The following is a 20,886-nucleotide window of genomic DNA, read 5'->3' as shown; positions in this document are numbered from 1 at the left end:
AGCTCTAAAATGCTGCAAATACTGCTCATTTTTGGCTCTGGCTTGGCCCACCATCAGTTATAGCCCTTGACTAGCTTTTCCAGAGAGTAATAGAATCATAGCACCAGAGTTGGAAGGAAGGGACCCCTGCAATGCAGGAATCCTGTCCACAGCTGTCGCTGGGGGGGCTCAAACCACCAACCTTCTGGTTAGCAGTGAGACACACTGACCTATTGCACCACTGACCAGTGGCGGAGCTTCATGCTCTGGCACCGGGGGGCAAAGAGCAGGCAGAGGTATGGCTGGTGCGCATCCCGGGGGCATAGTGCGCCACCCGCAGGGGCATGTTGTGCATCCTGGGGGCGTGGCGCACCACCTGCAGGGGCATGGTGTGTGTCCTGGGGGCATGGCACGCCGCCTGCGGGGGTGTGGCACCCAGTGCGGGCAGGGGGGCAGCCGCGATGGCACCCCACCAGGCTCGTGCTGCCGGGGGCGGTGCACTCCCCCCGCACTCCTCTTCCTCCACCAGTGCCATTGACCCTTTATAGAGAAAAGGTTCCCACTCCTGGACTAGGGGCAATCTTCAGTTGAATTATGAGCTGGCTGGCAGGAACCATATCCTGACCAGAATGGCCCAACACAATTTATTTTAATAAAAGTCTGAACAAATGTTCAGTTATTTCTGATGGATCAAACTGATTTCTCCTACAGACTTAATAGTTGTCTTCAGGAACATTTGGCCCTCCAAAATGGGAAAAGAATCATTGGCACTTGTCTGTCTCAATAGACAGTGGAGCGTACCTCCAGGGGTGAAGCCAAACAACCGTGTTAGCAGCACTAAAGTGAGCTCTCCGGGGCACAAGCCCAGGCAGTGTGTATGACTGCTCAGATGACAAGACCAAAGGCAAGCAGAGCAATCCATTTGGCCCCAGCTTGGCTGCAGGAGTTGCTGGAAGGAGGCCTGCAAGGTGCCCTCCAACCATCTTAGAGGCTCCACATAGTCCTGGGACAAGGTATGAAGGCTAAAGCTCAGCAAACCTGGGCTGGTCAGTGTCTGCATGGAAAATCACCCAGTAACCTTAAGCATGACACCCTGAATTCAATGGAACAAAAGGTTGGGTATAAATGTAATGAATAAAATAACATTTACCTGTTGTTGTTAATGTTTTCCTGACGGTAACTGATTTCAGCTACCATTGGCACATATATAGTAGCATTTATCCGCCCATACAATGCACACAATTCTACAAACAAGACCAGCATGTGCTCAGAACAATGATTTACCTTTAGCCCTCCACAGACTGGGCAAGGTGAAAAGAAAGCTCGAGTTGTCCCAGAAGGAGAGCTACACAGTTCACACGGGCTGCTGGAGACCCCAATGAATGTTGCCACATCAGTACTTCTAGAATCTAACAATTGTGCTTGTTGTCTTATATGTGACCACCTTGAAACAAAATCTATGCTTGCCTCAAGCGATGAGTCTTTGGCATGTTCCTGGGGGAGAGCTGCTTGCATGCCCGCTTCCCCTCTGTGCTCAGGAGAAGCTTGTTCTTCCAGATGTGGCAATGGCAGTTTGAGGTCACTAATTACTTGAGACGATTCACCCTTGGATAATGAGGAATCTGAACTTGAACTTTGTGTGTCTTTAGCAGCTACCTGTAGCAAACTCCTGGGTGTGTCATAGGCGTGTCTAAGGGAACTGGGAACCTGGTACTCCAGGCCGGGGCTCCTCAGGTGATCACCTGGTGGGCAAGTGCATATATTCTGGTCTGAAGGGAGGTTCAGCGGCAGACTCAACAATGATCCAAATTCATCACCACGGCAAATGTCCAGGCTCCCAGCATATGAAGAAAAACTTCCTGAGTAAGAAGAATGACTCCCAGTAGCTATCCCACTATCAGAAGAACTTTGGCGGCCTATTTCCTGCAGCTGTCTGGATCGAAGCAGCTTAGGAGGTGGTTTGGTGATGCTGCGGACACCTTCTGAATGGGCCTTCTCCTCCCCAAGATGAATTCCCTTTGCTGCAGGCAATCCATGACTTTCTTGAGAAGTACTGGCTGAAGACTGGTCTGCCCAAATAGTCAATCTGCTCCCAATGCTAGCATCAGAATGGCTTGTGTCCGAAGATGAACTTGATAAGCTTCTATCATCACCTAGGGTGAAAGAAAGGAGATTGACGATTCAAGTGGAAATGGCTGAACTATAAAGAGAGATGATAGCTGGGGTATCAGCCATACTTCTGACTTTGACAGTTCAGGGAGTTCTAGATCACTACATCTGTGAGGGGAGTAACACTCAATTTAGAGAAACCAAGTCCCTTGGCTGCATTAGGGATTTTCCAGTGGGAAACTTCCTAGTGCAGCCAGTTCCAGAACGGGACCCTGTCAGCAGCATCCGGCTGATTGACATTGACAAGGAGCCCCACTTGCAAAGGAACCGCCAGAAGCTCACACAAAGCTTCCAGTTGTCCCTTTGAAGCCCTGTCTCTACCTGCCCCACCCCAACATCATGTGTGACATCAGGTGTGGACCAAATTATGATTCATGCCAAATCTAATTAGGCCACTAGGCCAGAGGTACCCCACAACTGCTACAGGAGAATGAAGAACGGCAAATATACCCAATGACAAATTTCACCTCATCATCTCTCTAGTCTAAAGCCATGGCCTAGATGTGACTTTAGCTTTAGCTATTTTGAGGAGTCTAAGAGCTCGTCCCAGGGACGCAGGTGGTGCTGTGGTTTAAACCACTGAGCCTCTTGGGCTTGCCAATCAGAAGGTCGGCGGTTCGAATCCCCGCAACAGGGTGAGCTCCCATTGCTTGGTCCCAGCTCCTGCCAACCTAGCAGTTCAAAAGCACACCAGTGCAAGTAGATAAATAGGTACTGCTCCGGCGGGAAGGTAAATGGCTTTTCCTTGCACTGCTCTGGTTTCAGTGTTCCATTGCGCCAGAAGCAGCTTAGTCATGCTGGCCACATGACCCGGAAAAACTGTCTGTGGACAAACTCCGGCTCCCTTGGCCTGTAAAGTGAGATGAGCACCACAACCCCAGAGTCGTCTGCGACTGGACATAACTGTCAGGGGTCCTTTACCTTTACCTTTTAAGGGCTCATCCACACTTCCGCTTGTGTGATGCCTAGAAAACACATGTCCGAGGGCTTTCACCCTTGCCCTGCTGCTCCTTTCCAAAGTAAAACCCACTCTCGCAAGAGATCAGAACAAATGGCAACCTGGGGAAAACCCCAATTGCCATTTGCTCTGATTGAGTGCTTTCCATGGGGGAAAGCTGCAGGGAAGAGGAAGTGTGGAAAAGCCCTTTATCAGGTAAGGGGACATCACTTGAGGGCACATTCACTCCCTGGCCAGCTTCTAGGGGCTTGAAAGCCTGCAGTGGGTGAGATCAAAGAGAGAGAAACACCCCACGGAGAGTCCTCTCTTTTTCCAATAGCACAGAAACATGGTGACCTGCCCACGAGGGAAGAGAGCAACCCCCTCCTCTGTGGGCAGCCATGCCCCCCCCCCTTTCCCACTTGTTCTTGCAAATCAGCGGAGCAGCAGCAGGCGGGGAGACATCACAAACGGGCGGTGGAAATTTCATGCCTCCCACAATCTGGTACTGCTGCTCAGGGGGAAATGGCTGTACGGCCTTGGAACCAGGGCTGCAGAAAGCGAGGGGCCTCAGAGGGTGTGGGGCCTGGGAGAAGTGGTTGGTGAGTCAGTTGGAGAGGCCTTGTGGCCCACGTGCCACCACCCCTTATGCCAGAGGCCTGAGAAAACAGAATCAAACGCCCAGGTGGATGATGTACTTTGTCCTTACCTGCACTCCCATGATAACTTGTATGGGACAGAAGGCTGAGTCGCTTCTCTAACTGCAAAGCTTCATGGGCCACTCTCTCTTCCGTGCATGCAGGATTTATGCTGGGGTCTTAAAAAAACAAATCCAAAGTGACAAATCACAACTGAGACTTAGCTGTAAAAAACAACAACGCTTCCACTTTAATAGTCTAAGTAGAGCACCTGGAGCTGCCTGCGAACCTTAAACACGAGCACTTTGTTGCTTTATAATCAAGAGGGTTCCGGTACCGGAGTTCTGTTCTTTCCTGCCTCCCAAAATCTTCACACATAGCATCAGAAGGGGAGGTTTTTAATATCAGCTGCTAATAACTCCCTCCAGGAGTGGCACCTCGGGTTACAGATGCTTCAGGTTACAGACTCTGCTAACCCAGAAATAGTACCTTGGGTTAAGAACTTTGCTTCAGAATGAGAACAGAAATTGTGCGGCGGCAGCAGTCGGAGGCCCCATTAGCTAAAGTGGTATCTCAGGTTAAGAACAGTTTCAGGTTAAGAACGGACCTCCAGAACGAATTAAGTTCTTAACCCGAGGTACCACTGTAAAATGATAAATTCATAATTCCTTCTTAGCAGACAATACTTGTTCTTCCATTTTCCAGTGAGGAATTTCAGTAATTATTACAGTTAATACATTTGTAAAAAGATATTTGAATGGCTAGACATCAATGCTATTTTCACCATTTGTCAGATATTACTTTCCTTTCAGTGACAACCATGCCCTCATTTAATCTGGTAGGATGCACAAATTTTAATCTAGGTTGTTGAAGACCACACAGTGATTTCTTGAACCACTTTGAAGTTTAAGTGTTAATGTTCTAAATATTTAACAGCTGAAATCCTATGCACACCTATCAGAAAGTGAGGCCAATTGAGCCTACTGGGATTTACAGCTGAGTCAACACTTGTAGAATTGGCCTGTAAATCATGTTTCTTCAAGGTTTGTCTCATGCTATGAGATACAACTGAGCTAATGATGCTTGGACTAAAAATTTGGGGTGCTAATAATGTATTTATGTATTTCAAACTACACAATATGATTGTTTCCTTCTAACCAACCAGTTGTTGTTGGCATCCATCTGTCTCGAGAGACAATGGAGTCTGCCTCCAGGGGTGAAGTCTAACCTTTGCGTTAACAGCACCAAAGTGACCTCCCCAGGGTGCAAGAATGGGCCGTGTGTCTGGAGGTCCTGGGCTGCCCAGACAACAACCCCCCCCCCCTTGGCCTCGCTGAGGTGGTCCAAAGAAAAGCAGAGCAATATGTTTGGCATCAGCTTGGCTGCAGGAGTTGCTGGAAGGAGTGTACAAGGCTCCATCCAACCATCTTAGGGACTCCACTCTGGATTTGTCTAGCGTTTACTCCTGAGACTTTTCTTCTCCCAAAGATATCCCAAAAGGCAGCGGAGGTTTAGGATTAGAGTTTTGCTTCTCCGAGGTTGAGCCCCATCTGTCCTTACTTCCCTTGACAGCACGTGCAGAAACTGCCTTCTTGACCAATGGCCCACTGTGGGTCTCTTCTGCTCAATCCACCAGAGCCTGTCTTCACATGCAGGGCAAGTCCCTAACTCACCAAGATTTAAGATCCATTGGCTACCCTCACTTGGTTTAGCCTGCCAGTCAGCCGTTCTGAGGGTGTAGCACCACTCTATTCTGCCTTGGTCAGACCACACCTGGAGTACTATGTCCAGTTCTGGTCATCACAATTTAAGAAGGATATTGACAGGCTAGAACATGTGCAGAGGAGAGTGACCAAGATAATCAAGCGTCTGGAAACCAAGACTGATGAGGAAAGGTTGAGGGAGTTGGGTATGTCCCATGGAAGATGAAGCAAGCTTGTTTTCTCCTGCTCTGGAGGATAGGACTTGAACCAATAGTTTCAAATTACAAGAAAGGAGATGCCAACTAAACATCGGGATGAACTTTCTCACAGTAAGAGCTTTTTGACAGTGGAATGGACTTCTTTAGAATGTGGTGGACTCTGGTGAATGTGGTGGTTTACAAGCAGAAATGGATGGTCATCTGTTGTAGTTGAGATTCCTGCATTGCATTAGACCAGCTGCCACTTGAGTCCCTTCCAACTCTACAATTCTATGATCCTATGATTCACCTGATACTAAACTGAACTAATAGCAATGCTCTTGATGGTTGCCTAGCAAGGAAAATTTTTACTTTCAAAATTAATTACCTGGCAACTTCCAATTATGTCAAAGTTTAACAAGTTAATTTTCAGAGTAGTGTGATGCAACTCAACTCAACATCTCAAATTAAAGTTGGGTCCCCCTCTAGCTTTTTAACATTTATAAACATTTATGCAACTATATGGGACGCAGGTGGCGCTGTGGTCTAAACCACAGAGCCTAGGGCTTGCCGATCAGAAGGTTAGCGGTTCGAATCCCTGCCATGGGGGGAGCTCCCATTGCTCAGTCCCAGCTCCTGCCAACCTAGCAGTTCGAAAGCACACCAAAAAGTGCAAGTAGATAAACAGGTACCGCTCCGGCGGGAAGGTAAACGACGTTTCCGTGCACTGCTCTGGTTTCGCCAGAAGCAGCTTAGTCATGCTGGCCACATGACCCGGGAAAACTGTTTGCAGACAAACGCCGCCTCTCTCGGCCAGTAAAACGAGATGAGCACCGCAACCCCAGAGTCATTCGCGACTGGACTTAACTGTCAGGGGTCTCTTTACCTATGCAACTATATATATACCTTTTATTTAGACAATCCAAGGAAAAATGTACATGTAATTGTGTTTTGATGTTTAATGATGACAAACATTTTATGCATCCAGAACCTCTTATTCCAATCAAAGTGTAATATATTATACAAGCTAAACTCCCTTGTTACATGGTTATGCACAGTGCTATTTTTCTAGAAAAAGAGGTGCCAGAACTCACCATAAATGCACCCCTTGTTCTCTTATAATGGCAATGGCGCGTACCTGGGAGGTGCTGGAACTGAGTTCCGGCTGAAAAAAAAGTGCTAGTTATGCTATACATCCAAAACTAACCTGGCAGGACTGGACGTAGACCAAAAGGGCCTTTCATTGGAGAGATGCCATGAACAATGCAATCAAAGAGAAAGCTGATCTTTTCTCCTTCCATGCAAGATAAAAAAAACACACCAGCCCCTGAAAGAAAGCAAAACGTTTAGGACAATTTTAATTCTGGATGAATGACACATTGGCATATTTATGCAACATTAAAAGAACCTAAGGAGCAATCTATATGCTATGCTGGCTCTAGAATTGCTTCCAGAAAGATCTTATCCTTAAGCGGTCACATTTCAGAGGTTCTTAACCTGTGTACCATCCGGTGTTTCTGTACTAGACCAGAGCACTATAATAATATGGACTTGTGGTTGCTGTTTTGGTCAAATTCCTGAACCAGAGAGGAAAAGGTGCTATCTTGTGCCGCATTGTGAACTTTTGTTTGTGAAGGGCAACACATTATTGGGCTCTTGTCTTAGTGGATAATTAAATATAGCAAAAACCACATAGTTGCAGAAGGCTTTTTTTTACGGTGGTTTGGACACAATGAAACAAGAACCCGATCTTCTATCAAACATTTTGAATATATTATTTCAGTCTAGAATGAATAGTGATCAAATGCTTTCAAAAGGAAATTTTAACTGCCTTTCCTTTTTGAATATTATTTTACTACTTGTTTTTTTCCTAGAAATAAGCCAAAAAGTCTTTTTTATTATTTCATTGACAAAAATGATTCTTAATTTTTCAGTCTGTTTCCCCCGAAACATTATCTAATATTTGTCCACATTTTAGACTTGGGAATAAAGTGAGTGAAATCTGGATATTAAGGCTCCAGGAAACCACACAATCCCTAAAATAGTCCACAGGGTTAGCTCCCAAATCCTGTAATAAACTGACATGGACTGGTTTACAGCTGTTTCAAATGGGGTATTTTTATTAGGAAATATTTTAATGACAGGGAGACAAAATTCTTTTGCAAGGGAGCTGCTTCCTGCCCCCCCCCCCAACACCTGTTCTGAGGTGAATTTTGGAAAATTCAAACTCATAAAAATAGCTGCCTCCTTTGCTACTCACTAGGGGGAGCCATTATAGTGGACAGCAGCTGAATATCCATTAAAAAAAAACATTTTACAGAGTAAGAATATTGTTCTTCCAACAGCTCAATTTAAAATTTCTTTTTTAAAAAAACTTGGAAATCCCTTTAAAAAAACCATTTCTTTCTTTTAAAAAATTACCTTGCAAAACCCAAAATATGCTTTATTTAAAAATAGACTCAAGAGTTTGTGAGTGTGCTAATAAATCAGCAAAATCAATCACTGAATCAAAGTTAAACAAAGCTGGAGAGGCAATTGAAATTAACTGGGTAAATTTCACAATGTTGAGTCAAATCATTATTTCTGTACAAGGAAGATGGAAGGCTTTCAGAAAGTGTATAAAGGAGATTCTCCAAGCTTATTCTGAGAAATTTTGAGAATGCACAGTTCCCTTGCTCCTAATGGGACTACAAAATTCCCTAGTGCCTAAACATTAAGTTCGGGGGGGGGCATTTGCATAGGTCTGTTTGAACTGTGATTAACAAAAAAATGGGAAAATACACTATTTTGATTGTGTGTGTGAGTGAGAGAGGGAGGGGGAGACGGGGAGAGAGATTTGCTTAGCTGTATTGAAAGGTTCATCCATATTCATATTTCAATATTCATATTTCAACACAAAAATCAAACCTCACAAAAATTCATTTTACCTCTAATTTATTGATGTCTACAATGCCCTATGAATGCTCTACATTACTTGACAGAATAATGTTTTTCCAGTTCTTGGAAGAGAATACATTCATTATCAAAGGGGCACAGCTAGCCAATGTGACTAAAAGCCATAGAATGGGGTGGGATATGTCAAGCTGTGCAAATAAACCTCCCCTTTCTGAGAAAAATGCACATCCACACAGTTTCACAGCCCCATAGTTGTTCACAGACATAATAGAACATTTTAAAACAACAAACTAAAATCAGCAACATCATCTAAACAAACAAAATGGTCCTAGAACATTATATTTTAGGACCATTTTGCCACTTTATTTGCAGCCCTAATATTTTTAATATATATATTCTTACATACAGATCCCTAACTGATGAGATGCTATCATCCTACAATTTTCTATATTCAAAAAGCTAATCAAAATTTAAGTGCAGAAAACTCACAGAAACCACACCGAGTTCCTCCTTCAAAGACAAATCCATTAGGAACAGCTCCGTAGCGTCGCAGATCTGAGAGTTTCCATTGTCCCATGATAGAGGGTGGGTTATCTTTTGCTAGTACTAGGATATCATTGCAAAAGTGGAGAGTTGCTGGACCACTCTCCAGTTTAGTTCCTGGCGCTACCACAACATGAAACCTGTGAACTATCAGAAGGAGGGGGAAATGAAAGTACAAGGGATTAATTTAATCATTTTGCCAAAAATAATTAAACAGTAATGGGACGCGGGTGGCGCTGTGGGTAAAACCTCAGTGCCTAGGACTTGCCGATTGCATGGTCGGCGGTTCGGATCCCCGCGGCAGGGTGAGCTCCCGTCTTTCGGTCCCAGCTCCTGCCCACCTAGCAGTTCGAAAGCACCCCTAAGTGCAAGTAGATAAATAGGGACCGCTTTATAGCGGGAAGGTAAACGGCGTTTCCGTGTGCTGCGCTGGTGCTGGCTCACCAGAACAGCTTTGTCACGCTGGCCACGTGACCCGGAAGTGCCTCCGGACAGCGCTGGCTCCTGGCCTCTTGAGCGAGATGAGCGCACAACCCTAGAGTCGGACACGACTGGCCCGTACGGGCAGGGGTACCTTTACCTTTACCTTTAATTAAACAGTAAAATGGGCACAAAGACTGGTTTCATTACCACTAACATAAAAATGTTCATGCTAATCCATGTTCATATAATGACGCTTAGCAAGGCTACAAGACATAAAATAAAACTTGGTGCTGGTAACCTCTTTTCCTGTAATTTCGTTACAATTTTATTTTAATTTTATTTTTAAATATATAACAGCAAAGGGCTGAATATTTTAAGAGCAACTCATTTACTCTGATGGCTCATAGGGAAAACAAAGAACTTCCAACTACAGTGGTACCTCAGGTTACAGACGCTTCAGGTTACAGACTCTGCTAACCTAGAAATAGTACCTCGGGTTAAGAACTTTGCTTCAGGAGGAGAACAGAAATCGCATGGTGGCGGTGCAGTGGCAGCGGGAAGCCCCATTAGCTAAAGTGGTGCTTCACGTTAAGAACGGACCTCCAGAATGAATTAAATACTTAACCGGAGGGACCACTGTACTGAAACAATCTTTTTCATATTTCACAGAAAAATACATTAATTTAATGGCAACAAAGGGAAGGCTGCATTTTAACAAGATGTGAAGTGGGGGGGGGGAGAGAGAGAGAAAGAAGAAGAAGAGGCGTTTGGATTTGATATCCCACTTTATCACTACCCGAAGGAGTCTCAAAGCGGCTAACATTCTCCTTTCCCTTCCTCCCCCACAACAAACACTCTGTGAGGTGAGTGGGGCTGAGAGACTTCAGAGAAGTGTGACTGGCCCAAGGTCACCCAGCAGCTGCATGTGGAGGAGCTGAGACGCAAACCCGGTTCACCAGATTACGAGTCCACCACTCTTAACCACTACACCACACTCTCACTTATACAGTGGTACCTCGGGTTAAGTACTTAATTTGTTCCGGAGGTCTGTACTTAACCTGAAATTGTTCTTAACCTGAAGCACCACTTTAGCTAATGGGGCCTCCTGCTGCTGCCACACCGCTGGAGCACAATTTCTGTTCTCATCCTGAAGCAAAGTTCTTAACCTGAAGCACTCTTTCTGGGTTAGCGGAGTCTGTAACCTAAAGCGTATGTAACCTGAAGCGTATGTAACCCGAGGTACCACTGTACTCGAGCCACAACTATTCAGAAAATCTGCTCTCCATCAAGTGAAGTCCATCAAGTGAGTTATCATCTCAGTGGTACAGATGACCTAGTGATGACATTACAGGAGCCGATATCTAGCACCAAGAGGGCTTTAGAAGTAATCCAGGACTTTGGTCAAGTGGCAGGTTTTAAGCTGAACAAAACGAAAACTAAGGTTTTGGAGAAAAAATTGACACCGATAGAGAGAGGTTTCAGAAGAAGACAGAATTAACACTAGTAAAGAAGGTTAAATATTTGGGGGTGAATATGACATCTAAGAACGTGAATTTATTTAAAGACAATTATGAGAAATGTTGGTCAGAGGTGAAAAAGGATTCAGAAATTTGGACAAATTTGAAGCTTTCCTTGCTGGGTCGAATTGCTGTTATTAAGATGAATGTATTGCCGAGGATGTTATTTTTATTCCAATCATTGCAAATCATTGACAAGATGGATTGTTTCAAGAAGTGGCAAAGAGACATATCTAGATTTGTCTGGCAGGGCAAAAAGCCCAGAATAAAACTTAAAATTCTAACAGATGCTAAAGACAGAGGGGGGTTTGCACTGCCAGACTTAAAACTTTACTATGAGTCAGCAGCTTTTTGCTGGCTGAAGGAATGGCTGCTTCTTGAGAACATGGATGTGTTGGATCTTGATGGGTATGACAATATATTTGGGTGGCATGCATATCTTTGGTATGGCAAGGTTAAAGCACATAAGGCATTTAGAAACCATATTGTCAGGAAATCACTGTTTAATGTCTGGATAAGGTATAAAGACTTTCTAGAGAGAAAAACACCAAGGTGGCTATCACCTATGGAAGCGAAAGCTTTGAAAAAACTGAATATGGAGGCTAAATGGCCAAAGTACTGGGAAATTTTAGAGCAGGAAGGTGACAAATTGAAATTACAGAGTTATGACAAGCTTAAGGAGAAGGTGCGAGACTGGTTACATTATTTTCAAATAAGAGAGGTTTATAACTTGGACAAAAAAATTGGTTTCCAGGTGGAAAAATCAAAGTTAGAAACAGAATTGTTAGAACCCAATGTAAAGACACTTTCGAGAATGTATAATCTGCTGTTGAAATGGAATACTGAGGAAGAAACGGTAAAATCGGCAATGATAAAATGGGCACAAGACATAGGCCATAACATTATGTTTGCTGACTGGGAGAAGTTGTGGACCACCAGGATTAAATTTACGGCATGCAATGCCTTAAGAGAGAATATTATGAAAATGATGTATAGGTGGTACATAACCCCAGTCAAGCTAGCAAAGATATACCATTTGCCCGATAATAAATGTTGGAAGTGTAAAGAAATTGAAGGTACTTTCTTTCACCTTTGGTGGACGTGCCCAAGGATTAAGGCTTTCTTGGAAATGATATATAATGAACTGAAAAAGGTATTTAAATATACCTTCCCGAAGAAACCAGAGGCCTTTCTCCTGGGCATAGTCGACCAATCGGTGCTAAAGAAGGATAGAACTTTCTTTATGTACGCTACAGCAGCAGCAAGAATTCTTATTGCAAAACATTGGAAGACACAAGATCTACCCACCTTGGAAGACAGGCAGATGCAACTAATAGACTACATGGAGATGGCGGAGATGACTGGCAGAATCCGAGACCAGGGAGAAGAGTCAGTGGAAGAAGATTGGGGGAAATTTAAAATCTATTTGCAGAAATATTGTAAAATTTCTGAATGTTGATGACATTGAAATGAATTGCGGGGGTTCTAGTAACAAGATAAAATCTAAGATTAAATCAACAACAGATAAATTAATGGGCCATGAATTTGCTGAACCAACTTTGAAAAGGGATACAAGAACGGGGGACGTGAGGAAGTCAGGAGAATATGTGAATTTAAGATCTAAAATTAAGAAAGAAGGAATTTTTGTGTTTTTCTTATATGTGCTTTTTCTTTTTACTATCAGTTTCTAATGTATGTATTTTTGTATTTTGTATTTTTATGCTTAATGTGTGTATTGTTGTATTTTGTAGTATGTATTTTGTGTTTTTATTTTCTTCTTGTCCTTGTCTTAGTATTTTTTCTATATTCTGTAAAATTTAATAAAAAACTTAAAAAAAAATATCATCTCAGTGGTAGAGGGACACTTGCAGGGGAGAAATAAACCAGCACGAGCGAGTGAAGCAAGCTTCCTCCTGAAGCTTTCCCCTTACCTAAGCCTACTTCCAGTCTTAGAGTCACAGATGGTTGAAATGACCTAGGGGGCATCTGCATGGGAGAAGTAGGGAGTAGGAATTAAGCATCAACGGGTGGAGATATTCGTTAAGAACCCCAATTTTTCCTTATAACACAGCTTTCTAGTGTGCCAGCTTCAAGCTCCTGCATACCAGCACTCATATTCAGGTTGATTCGCAATGGTGCGTAAAATGCTGAGACCATCAAGCTTCATGAGACTGACTTTTTTACATGACAGCTAAGGGTGAAGTGGTCACGACAACAGACCCTAAGACAGGATTGGAGAAACTCTGGTCCTCCGTTTCTCCAGATGTTGTCGCACTCCAACTCCCATCAGCCCCAACCAATGATGCAATTTCTACTGCAATAACATCTGGAGAGCCTCAAGTTCCCAATCTCTGTCCTGAGAGATGCTATAAAAAGCAAAAGAAAAGAGGGACAAGTAGCCAAACTAATTGTAGAAGGCAACCAAGGAGCAGGGAACCATCATATGTTAACAATATCATTGTAAAAAAAACAAAAATAAAATAAAATAGGATAAGGGGAAGCATGATTCAACCAAAACACAAAGCAAGAGTTGTGTAATCTCTGAAGCATTGTGGACTCACAATACTTCTGGACCAATGTGGGATGGCTCAGAGCTATGAGATAACTCCATGTTATTCACCTTCACAAAAACAGAGGTGCATGAATGAATATGCTGATATGTATAAATGTTACAGATAGGTAGCCGTGTTGGTCTGCCATAGTCAAAAATGTATAAATGGTCACTGATGCTAGGTTTACAAAGCCCATGGGAGCCAAACAGTTGTTTAGGTTTGCACTAGTAAAATTGTTAATGTTTTTTCTTTTCTCTCTGGTCTCAAAGCTACTGTATTTTTCGCTCCATAAGACACACTTTTTTCCTCTTAAAAACTAAGGGGAAATGTCTGTGCGTCTTATGGGGCGAATGTGTGGTCCCTGGGGCTGGGGGGGGGGACCAGGGCTTCCCCCGTCAGCCCTGGGAGCAACGGGCAGGCTGCGCGCAGATGCCCCACGCTCCTGAGCAGCTCTGGGGTAGCCCGCGAAGCCTCCACAGGGCAGTGGGATGCAGTGGCGTAGCGTGGGTTGTCAGCACCCGGGGCAAGGCAAGTAATTTGCGCCCCCTAACCCATGGATTTTAGCACTCGGGCAGAGAGCTGCGAGTGCGAGCATGCCCCCCCCCGATGTTGCGCCCGGTGCGGCTGGCCCCCCTGCACCCCCCACGCTACGCCACTGGTGGGATGAAGGCTCCCCACTGCCCTGCAGAGGTTTCGCAGGCTACCCCAGAAGCCAGAACAGCTAGAGAAAGTGCTGCGCAGCGCTCCCTCTAGCTGTTTTAGCTTCTGCCTTAGCGGCGCAAAGCCTTCGAAGGGCAGCGGGGAACCTTCATCCTGCTGCCCTGCGGAGGCTTCGCGCGGCTATCCCTGGCTTTTGCAGGAGGTGGCCTCCAAGAGATGCGCTCCCTTTAAAGAGCCGCACGGAGTGTGTGTGTGGCTCTTGGGGGCTTTTTCCCGAGGAGGGAGACGGGCTGCCCTTCTCCCTCCTCAGGGAAAAGCCTGCAAGCGCCGCACACACGCTCCGTGCAGCTCGTGAAAGGGAGCGCTGAGCAGAGTCTGGGATGCATACAGGTTCTGCTCAGCGCTTCCTTTAATTAATTTTTTTCCTTGAATTCCCCCTCCAAAAACTAGGTGCGACTTATGGTCAGGTGCGTCTTATGGAGCGAAAAATACGGTATATCACAAAGTACTTCAGAAATTCCCTTATGCACCAAAATCACATTCCTGTAGACAATATTTTTGCTTTAACCAAATGAACCATGTGTTTAAAAGAAGCAAACATTACCTTCACCTAAACTGTAGCGAATGCGCAGATCCCAGGCATGCATGGTTTCCTTGTTTTCAAAGCCCAGCATAACAACTTGACTCAGACAGATGATGGCAAGAGTGTGATTCAGACCCTCATAACAAAGCCCAGGATCCAGGCCACAGATGTCTTCCAAAGTCACGCTGTTCCTCTCCTTCAGCCCCTTCAGTCGTTCAGATCTTTCCTTGTATATAAGCATAAGCAAGCAATCTGAAAGATGGAAGCCTGTGATCAAATACAAAGTATGGATGCATTGCAACATTTATTCTCATGCAGATCAGAATTTATCCTTAGTATTAACCAGGACTCATTTCCTGAAACATTTCCTAATCAGATAATACAGTATAGATGATAAAGCACCATATATAAGCACTTATCAGATACAAAAGGAATAATTACAGGTACTACGCTAATTCAGGTGTGCAAACATTGCCATGTTCTGCAAAGCCATCTCACCTTGTGGAAAAAATAATTCCACCACTCCGCAAGATTATCAACATGAATTTATGGGTTAAAACAAAATCTATGTCGTTATCCTAATGCTATCTTTTGTTAGCTATTCAGAAAATAAACGTATATTGTCTATATCTCTTCCCAGTTCTGTCACTGTGACTGTTCTGAAGAAAGCAGGAAAGAAATCACCCTCATTTCACATGCTACCACCAAAGCACTAGAATGAGAATAATTATTTATTTCCATATTTTCAATGCACAGGCTTCTTTTTTCAAACGTTCTTATCATGGTGCAGTGGTGCCCCGCAAGACGAATGCCTCGCAAGACGGAAAACTCGCTAGACGAAAGAGTTTTCCGTTTTTGAGCTGCTTCGCAAAACAAATCTCCTATGGGCTTGCTTCACAAGACGAAAATGTCTTGCGAGTTCCTGCGGGTTTCCCCCCCCCTTTTTCTAAGCCGCTAAGCAGCTTATCAGATGATCCGATAAGCCGCTAAAAGCCGCTAATAGCGCTAATCCGCTAATCCGTCAATGGGCTTGCTTCGCAAGACGAAAAAACCGCTAGACGAAGAGAATCACAGAACGGATTCTTTTCGTATTACGAGGCACCACTGTATCAGGGGACTGCCCTCGGAACAGGGGAGGGAGGCAAGAGCAGCTCCTCGTCCAGCAGTGGGGAAAGCCACACCTCCAGCGGAGAAGAGAGGGAAGGGGGCAGCCAAGCAAAGGGAGGGCTCCAAGATGCTGCTGAAAGCCCAAGCGCCTAACCTAGCCCGGCTGGCCAGGAGGCACACATAACGTTTCCGTCGCCCAGCTTACGCAGAGGGGTGAAACGTAAAGAGGGGAGATAGAGATTCGGGGTGTCTAAGTTCTTGTGTTGGGGGAGAAACCGGAAGGGGCCACTCCCAGAATCTGCAAGTGACTAAGATGGACATGAACTTTGTGGTTCTGCACTGTAAATAGTTTGCACCAATAAAACCTGTAAAAGATAGGTTGGAGTCCTGCCTGGTTACTCATGAGCAACCACCACCCGCACCTGACACATGGTTTATAGACAGTATAATAAAATAAGCAATTTAGCATTTAAACAATTAAATGCTCAAAGACTTGTGATATTGTCACTTAGTCTTGTGGTTGGTAGTCTCTCTGAGTCTTTAGTGTTGACTGAAGACCTGAGAGGACTGGCACCGTGTAGCCTTTTCTTCTTCTTAGCCAAGGCTTTCTTCTTTTCATTAGTCACCATGAGGACCTTCTTTAAGGAACTACCAAAGAGCTTCACTCCTGAGAAAAAAGGGGCTACCAACTGGAAGATGGGATCCACATCTGAGTGATGGAGCTGCTAAAGGACCATTGGATGCCATAGATCTTGCTGTGAGATTTGTGGTATTAAGTAACAAATATGGGAGAAGCAGGCTCCTGTTTCCGCCCTAGCAAATGCTGAGTTACAGCACAATCCTATTCATGTCTACTTAGAAGTAAGTCCTATTGAATTCATTAGGACTTATTTTCAGGTAAGTGGGTCTAAAGTTGCTTAGTCACTGGGGCCTCAAAACTCTTATTTAAAACCAAGTCAGTGCATTTTCATATGCGAATCCTTTGAGGTTTCCCCTATAAGGCAAACCCTTTGAGGCCTCAACCACTGTGTTGTACCGAAGGGTACTGGATCCTACCCATGTCACTGAGAATAGGGGAAAGTGTAGTTTGTCACTGAATGGATTGCCTGCTCCTGAAGATAAGTCAATGGTGAAGTCAAATGGAAGAAAGCCCAAGGGCAAGGGGCTGCAACTTCGCAGGTGTCTATTGCCTATTATGCTTGCCCAGCCCTGAGAAGGCAGCAAAGGCAGGAGAGAAAAATGGGAGTAAAAACAGAAAGGCTATGAGGAATTGTACCTCCTTTTGATAGAATCATAGAGTTGTGAGGGACCCCCAAGGATCATCTAGTCCAACCCCTGCAAATAATCCCTGACAGATCCAACCTCTGTTCAAAAACCTCCAGTGAGGGATACTTCACCACGTTCTGAGATAGTCTATCAGAAAGTTCTTCCTGATGTTTAGTTGGAATCTCCTTTCTTGTAATTTGGATTCTTTGGATTGGGTCCTACTCTCTGGAGCAGGAGCAAACAAGCTCACTCCATCTTCCATGCGATTGACAGTCCTTCAGATATTTGAAGTAGGCTATCATATCTCCTCTCATTTTCCTGTTTCCCAGGCGAAACATACCCAACTCCTTTAACCATTCATCATAAGGCTTGGTTTCCAGACCAGATCATCTTGGTTGCCCTCCACTGCACATGTTTCAGCTTGTCAATATCCTTCTCAAACTCTGGTGCCCCCTCTGCCCAGTTGTTCCTCTCTGCCCAGTCCACTTGAACTTGAGGGGATGGTGTAACAGGATAGAGAAAAGGGCAGCTGTATTTCAAGTTCATCATGTTGCCTCCACTTCCCTGCTGCCCTAGACCAACAGAAAAGGCCAAGGAAAATGCCTTCCTGCAATCATGTAGTTTAGGAAAGAAGCAGGCAGCTCAAGCATACCCTCTCCATTCTTGTCTGCCAAGTGCTCCCCAAAGAAAAGCAAGCCCCATCTGACTCCTTTGAAGAAATGGCAGGGTGAGGAGAAGTAGAAGAATTGCCGCAAAACGATGTAGCATCTGGCTTATGTAGACTCTGCTTCTCCCTCCCCATCACAAGCCAGAAACGGATGGCAGAAAAGACTCAGCCCCCATAGAGCTCACCTATCTTCACCTGCATCATACTTTTTAAAAGAAAAAAACCTAAGCCCTTGTTGAAGATGTGTCATTAAAATAAAAGAGAGCATAAAAAGAAGAGCACAGATCCTGCTTTTGAGATGTAAGGCAAGGGCAATTCTGGAGACTGGGATCTCCTCTCCAGCAGAGGAGTCAAAGTTCAAAGATCAGTTACAGGTCATTTGGGGGGGTGCTTTCCTCCACTTTTACTTTTTATTTTTAATATTGAGAACCTATTGGCACACACTTTTTATGTGACATAAAGCTCTTGATGCATTTTTTTAAAAATGTTACAACACATACAAAAATGTCTCTCATAGATAGATAGATAGATAGATAACCTCTAATCAAAGAGCAGATAAAAGCTATGTGATATATAATTCCACTTACGATACCTATTGTTCCAAAAATGTAAATTATTCTGAGAGGTCTCCAAAGAGGTTGCTGGAATAACACGTTTTACCTAAGAAAGTTTGTCTAATTTTTTGTTATCCATTCAACATGAGTAAGATTAATTTATGGCAATAAATAAAATATCTCTCAAGAATTATGAACTTTTCTTGAAACTGTACTTTTAACATATCCATGCAAGATTATCAACAGGGGGAAGGCAAGTGTATTTCAGTATTTATCGCAGCATGAATTTCAATCCAATATAAGTTAATTTTAATATTAAAATACCCAATATAATACATGCATTAAAAAGAAAGCACTGCCTATCCATTCATTATCACAGCCATTTCTTATGGGAAGAATGGTATGGGGAATACATAGAGAAGAGGCAATTGTCACTGGGAAGGAAAGGCTGAAGAACAGAGACAAATGGAGGCAGCACGTAACTAGCTAGAAAAGAATGCAAGTGGAATTAGTTTATTGAAAGGTGTGGGTCTTTTGAAAGGCAGCTAGCCTATACTGTACTGTAGACGGTTTCATCAGAAAAAAAATCTAGGAGCGGGATAATCTTATATTACGCTGTGTTTATTTATTTATTTATTTTTTATTTATTTATTTATATTATGCCCCGCAGCTTGTGTTTAATATACCCCAGCAGACTGAGAGGACCCGGCCCATAGCATGGCCTTCTTAATATAGAAATGGTTCGAAACGGAATCCAAGATTTGGTTTTATAGAGGAGGATCAACTGATCCGCGCAGGCTTCCAGGCCCCTTCCATATCCTCTTTCTATAATTAGCGCGCCCTCCGGCCACCAGAACAGGAAGGGAAAAGGAAGAGCCGCGAGACGGACAAGGGCAGCGAGGGCGGCGAGAGGCGAGGGGGAGAGCGCGCTCCTCGCCCCCTTCCCTTCTGCTCCGGGCGCCCCAAGGCGCACGGGGTCCCCTCGCTCTCCCGGCGCGCCCGCGGAACCCTCTCGCGGGTCTCATTGCGAAGGGGGGAAAGCAAAGAGCGAAAAGCCCCTTTGTCCCGTCCCCCGTCCCCCCGCTCCCGGACTCACCCGCCACCGGCGAAGGTTTGCGCAGCACCGCCCATCGGTTCTTCCACTGCGGAGACAGAAAGAGAGACATGCAGTTGGTGGCGGGGAGCGGCGCGCCCTACCGCGCCGAGCCCCTCCGGCAGCCCCCCGACCCCCCGCCCGACACCCCCCCAGCCCCCAGGCAGAAAAGGCCGGCCGGGGGAGCTTGGCGCCGGGGACCTTTTTGCCGTCTCTCCACTTGAGCGGGCCCTCCACCACCACCGCGGAATCCGTCATCTTCAGTCATGATTTCCGACAGCTGCTGCCGGCTGGGCTGAGCTGCTGCGGGGGTCACTTTCAAAATAGCTTTATTGGGTCACTGCTGCCAGTGGGAGCAGGCGGGGCGGAGGCGAGCCGGGAGAAGAAAGGGGAGCGCGCCGGAGGGAGGCGGCCGGAGAGCCCGGCGGGGCTGGTGGCGTTGGGGCACCTGGGTCGAACCCCAAACGGGCGCCTCCTCCTCCTCCCCGCCAGCGAAGAAGGGATCGGGAATTAGGGGGAGGGGGAAAGAAAGATCGACGTCGCGATCGACTGCCCCTGGGAAACCTGCCGCCCAAGGAGCTCGCCTCCCCCGGCCTCCTGCGGGACTAGCCCTTGCAAGGAGCACCCCGCTGGCTGCCTCGCCTTCTCTCTGGCTTTCGCTCATTGTTCATAAAGGGATCAAAAGTTACAGGCGAGCAGTGAAGCTGTCAGGTCTACAATACCAAAAACAAGTAGAAGCCCCAAAGGATTTCTCCAAATTGAATGGGCAGTAAAATGGCAAACACGGTTCAACACGAGCAAGTGTAAAGTGATGCACTGAGGGGGAACTCCCCCCCCAAAAAAACCCTAAATGCACATACAGTGGTACCTTGGGTTAAGAACTTAATTCTTCTGGAGGTCTGTTCTTAAGCTGAAACTGTTCTTAACCTTAGCTAATGGGGCCTCCCGCTGCCACTGCACCGCCGCCATGCGATTTCTGTTCTCATCCTGAAGCAAAGTTCTTAACTTGAAGCAATATTTCTGGGTTAGCGGAGTCTGTAACCTGAAGCATCTGTAACCCAAGGTACCACTGTATATGTGCTGAACAGAACTGATAGTGACTGACCATTAATAAGATATTGAGATTGTAGTGAGTAGCTTTAAGAGAAGGAAGACTTTGATCCTAAACCCCTGATGCCTTGCAGCTACGCTTATTAATGGGAAAGGCTTTGGGAGTAAACCCTGAGGAAAAATCTGTATCCGCTGGCTTGTGGGACATCTTTGAGAGTAAGTCCTAACAAATCTGGAACTGGACTCCCTAAGGCTCCTTCCGGCAATTCCTTCAGCCAAACTAGTTCCAAACGTATTGCTCTTGCTTTCCTTTGGACCACATCAGCAAGGTGAAGAGGGGGGTCTTGTTGCCT

General features: G+C 45.2%; 1 protein-coding gene across 3 annotated transcripts in view; it reads right to left on the bottom strand.

The window, feature by feature from the left end:
• Window positions 1-19,965, bottom strand: part of DOK7 (docking protein 7) — a 41,402-nt gene extending 21,437 nt beyond the window's left edge. For all 3 annotated transcript variants that reach the window (XM_083460718.1, XM_083460717.1, XM_083460716.1), the window contains exons 1-7: window positions 19,685-19,965; window positions 19,487-19,532; window positions 14,818-15,048; window positions 9,008-9,208; window positions 6,831-6,950; window positions 3,795-3,902; window positions 1,264-2,132 (exon numbers count right to left, since the gene is read on the bottom strand). In XM_083460718.1, coding sequence (XP_083316844.1) covers window positions 1,264-2,132; window positions 3,795-3,902; window positions 6,831-6,950; window positions 9,008-9,208; window positions 14,818-15,048; window positions 19,487-19,532; window positions 19,685-19,741 — 1,632 coding nt within the window. In that variant the 5' untranslated portion in view covers window positions 19,742-19,965. The remainder of the gene's footprint in view (window positions 1-1,263; window positions 2,133-3,794; window positions 3,903-6,830; window positions 6,951-9,007; window positions 9,209-14,817; window positions 15,049-19,486; window positions 19,533-19,684) is intronic.
• Between the last annotated feature and the right edge of the window lie 921 nt (window positions 19,966-20,886).

This window comes from Podarcis liolepis, assembly GCF_965112155.1.
Source record: "Podarcis liolepis genome assembly, chromosome: 9".
Classification (NCBI taxonomy): Eukaryota; Metazoa; Chordata; class Lepidosauria; order Squamata; family Lacertidae; genus Podarcis; species Podarcis liolepis.
Note: the sequence above shows the minus strand (reverse complement) of the source record. Positions and strands in the feature narration are given on the sequence as shown.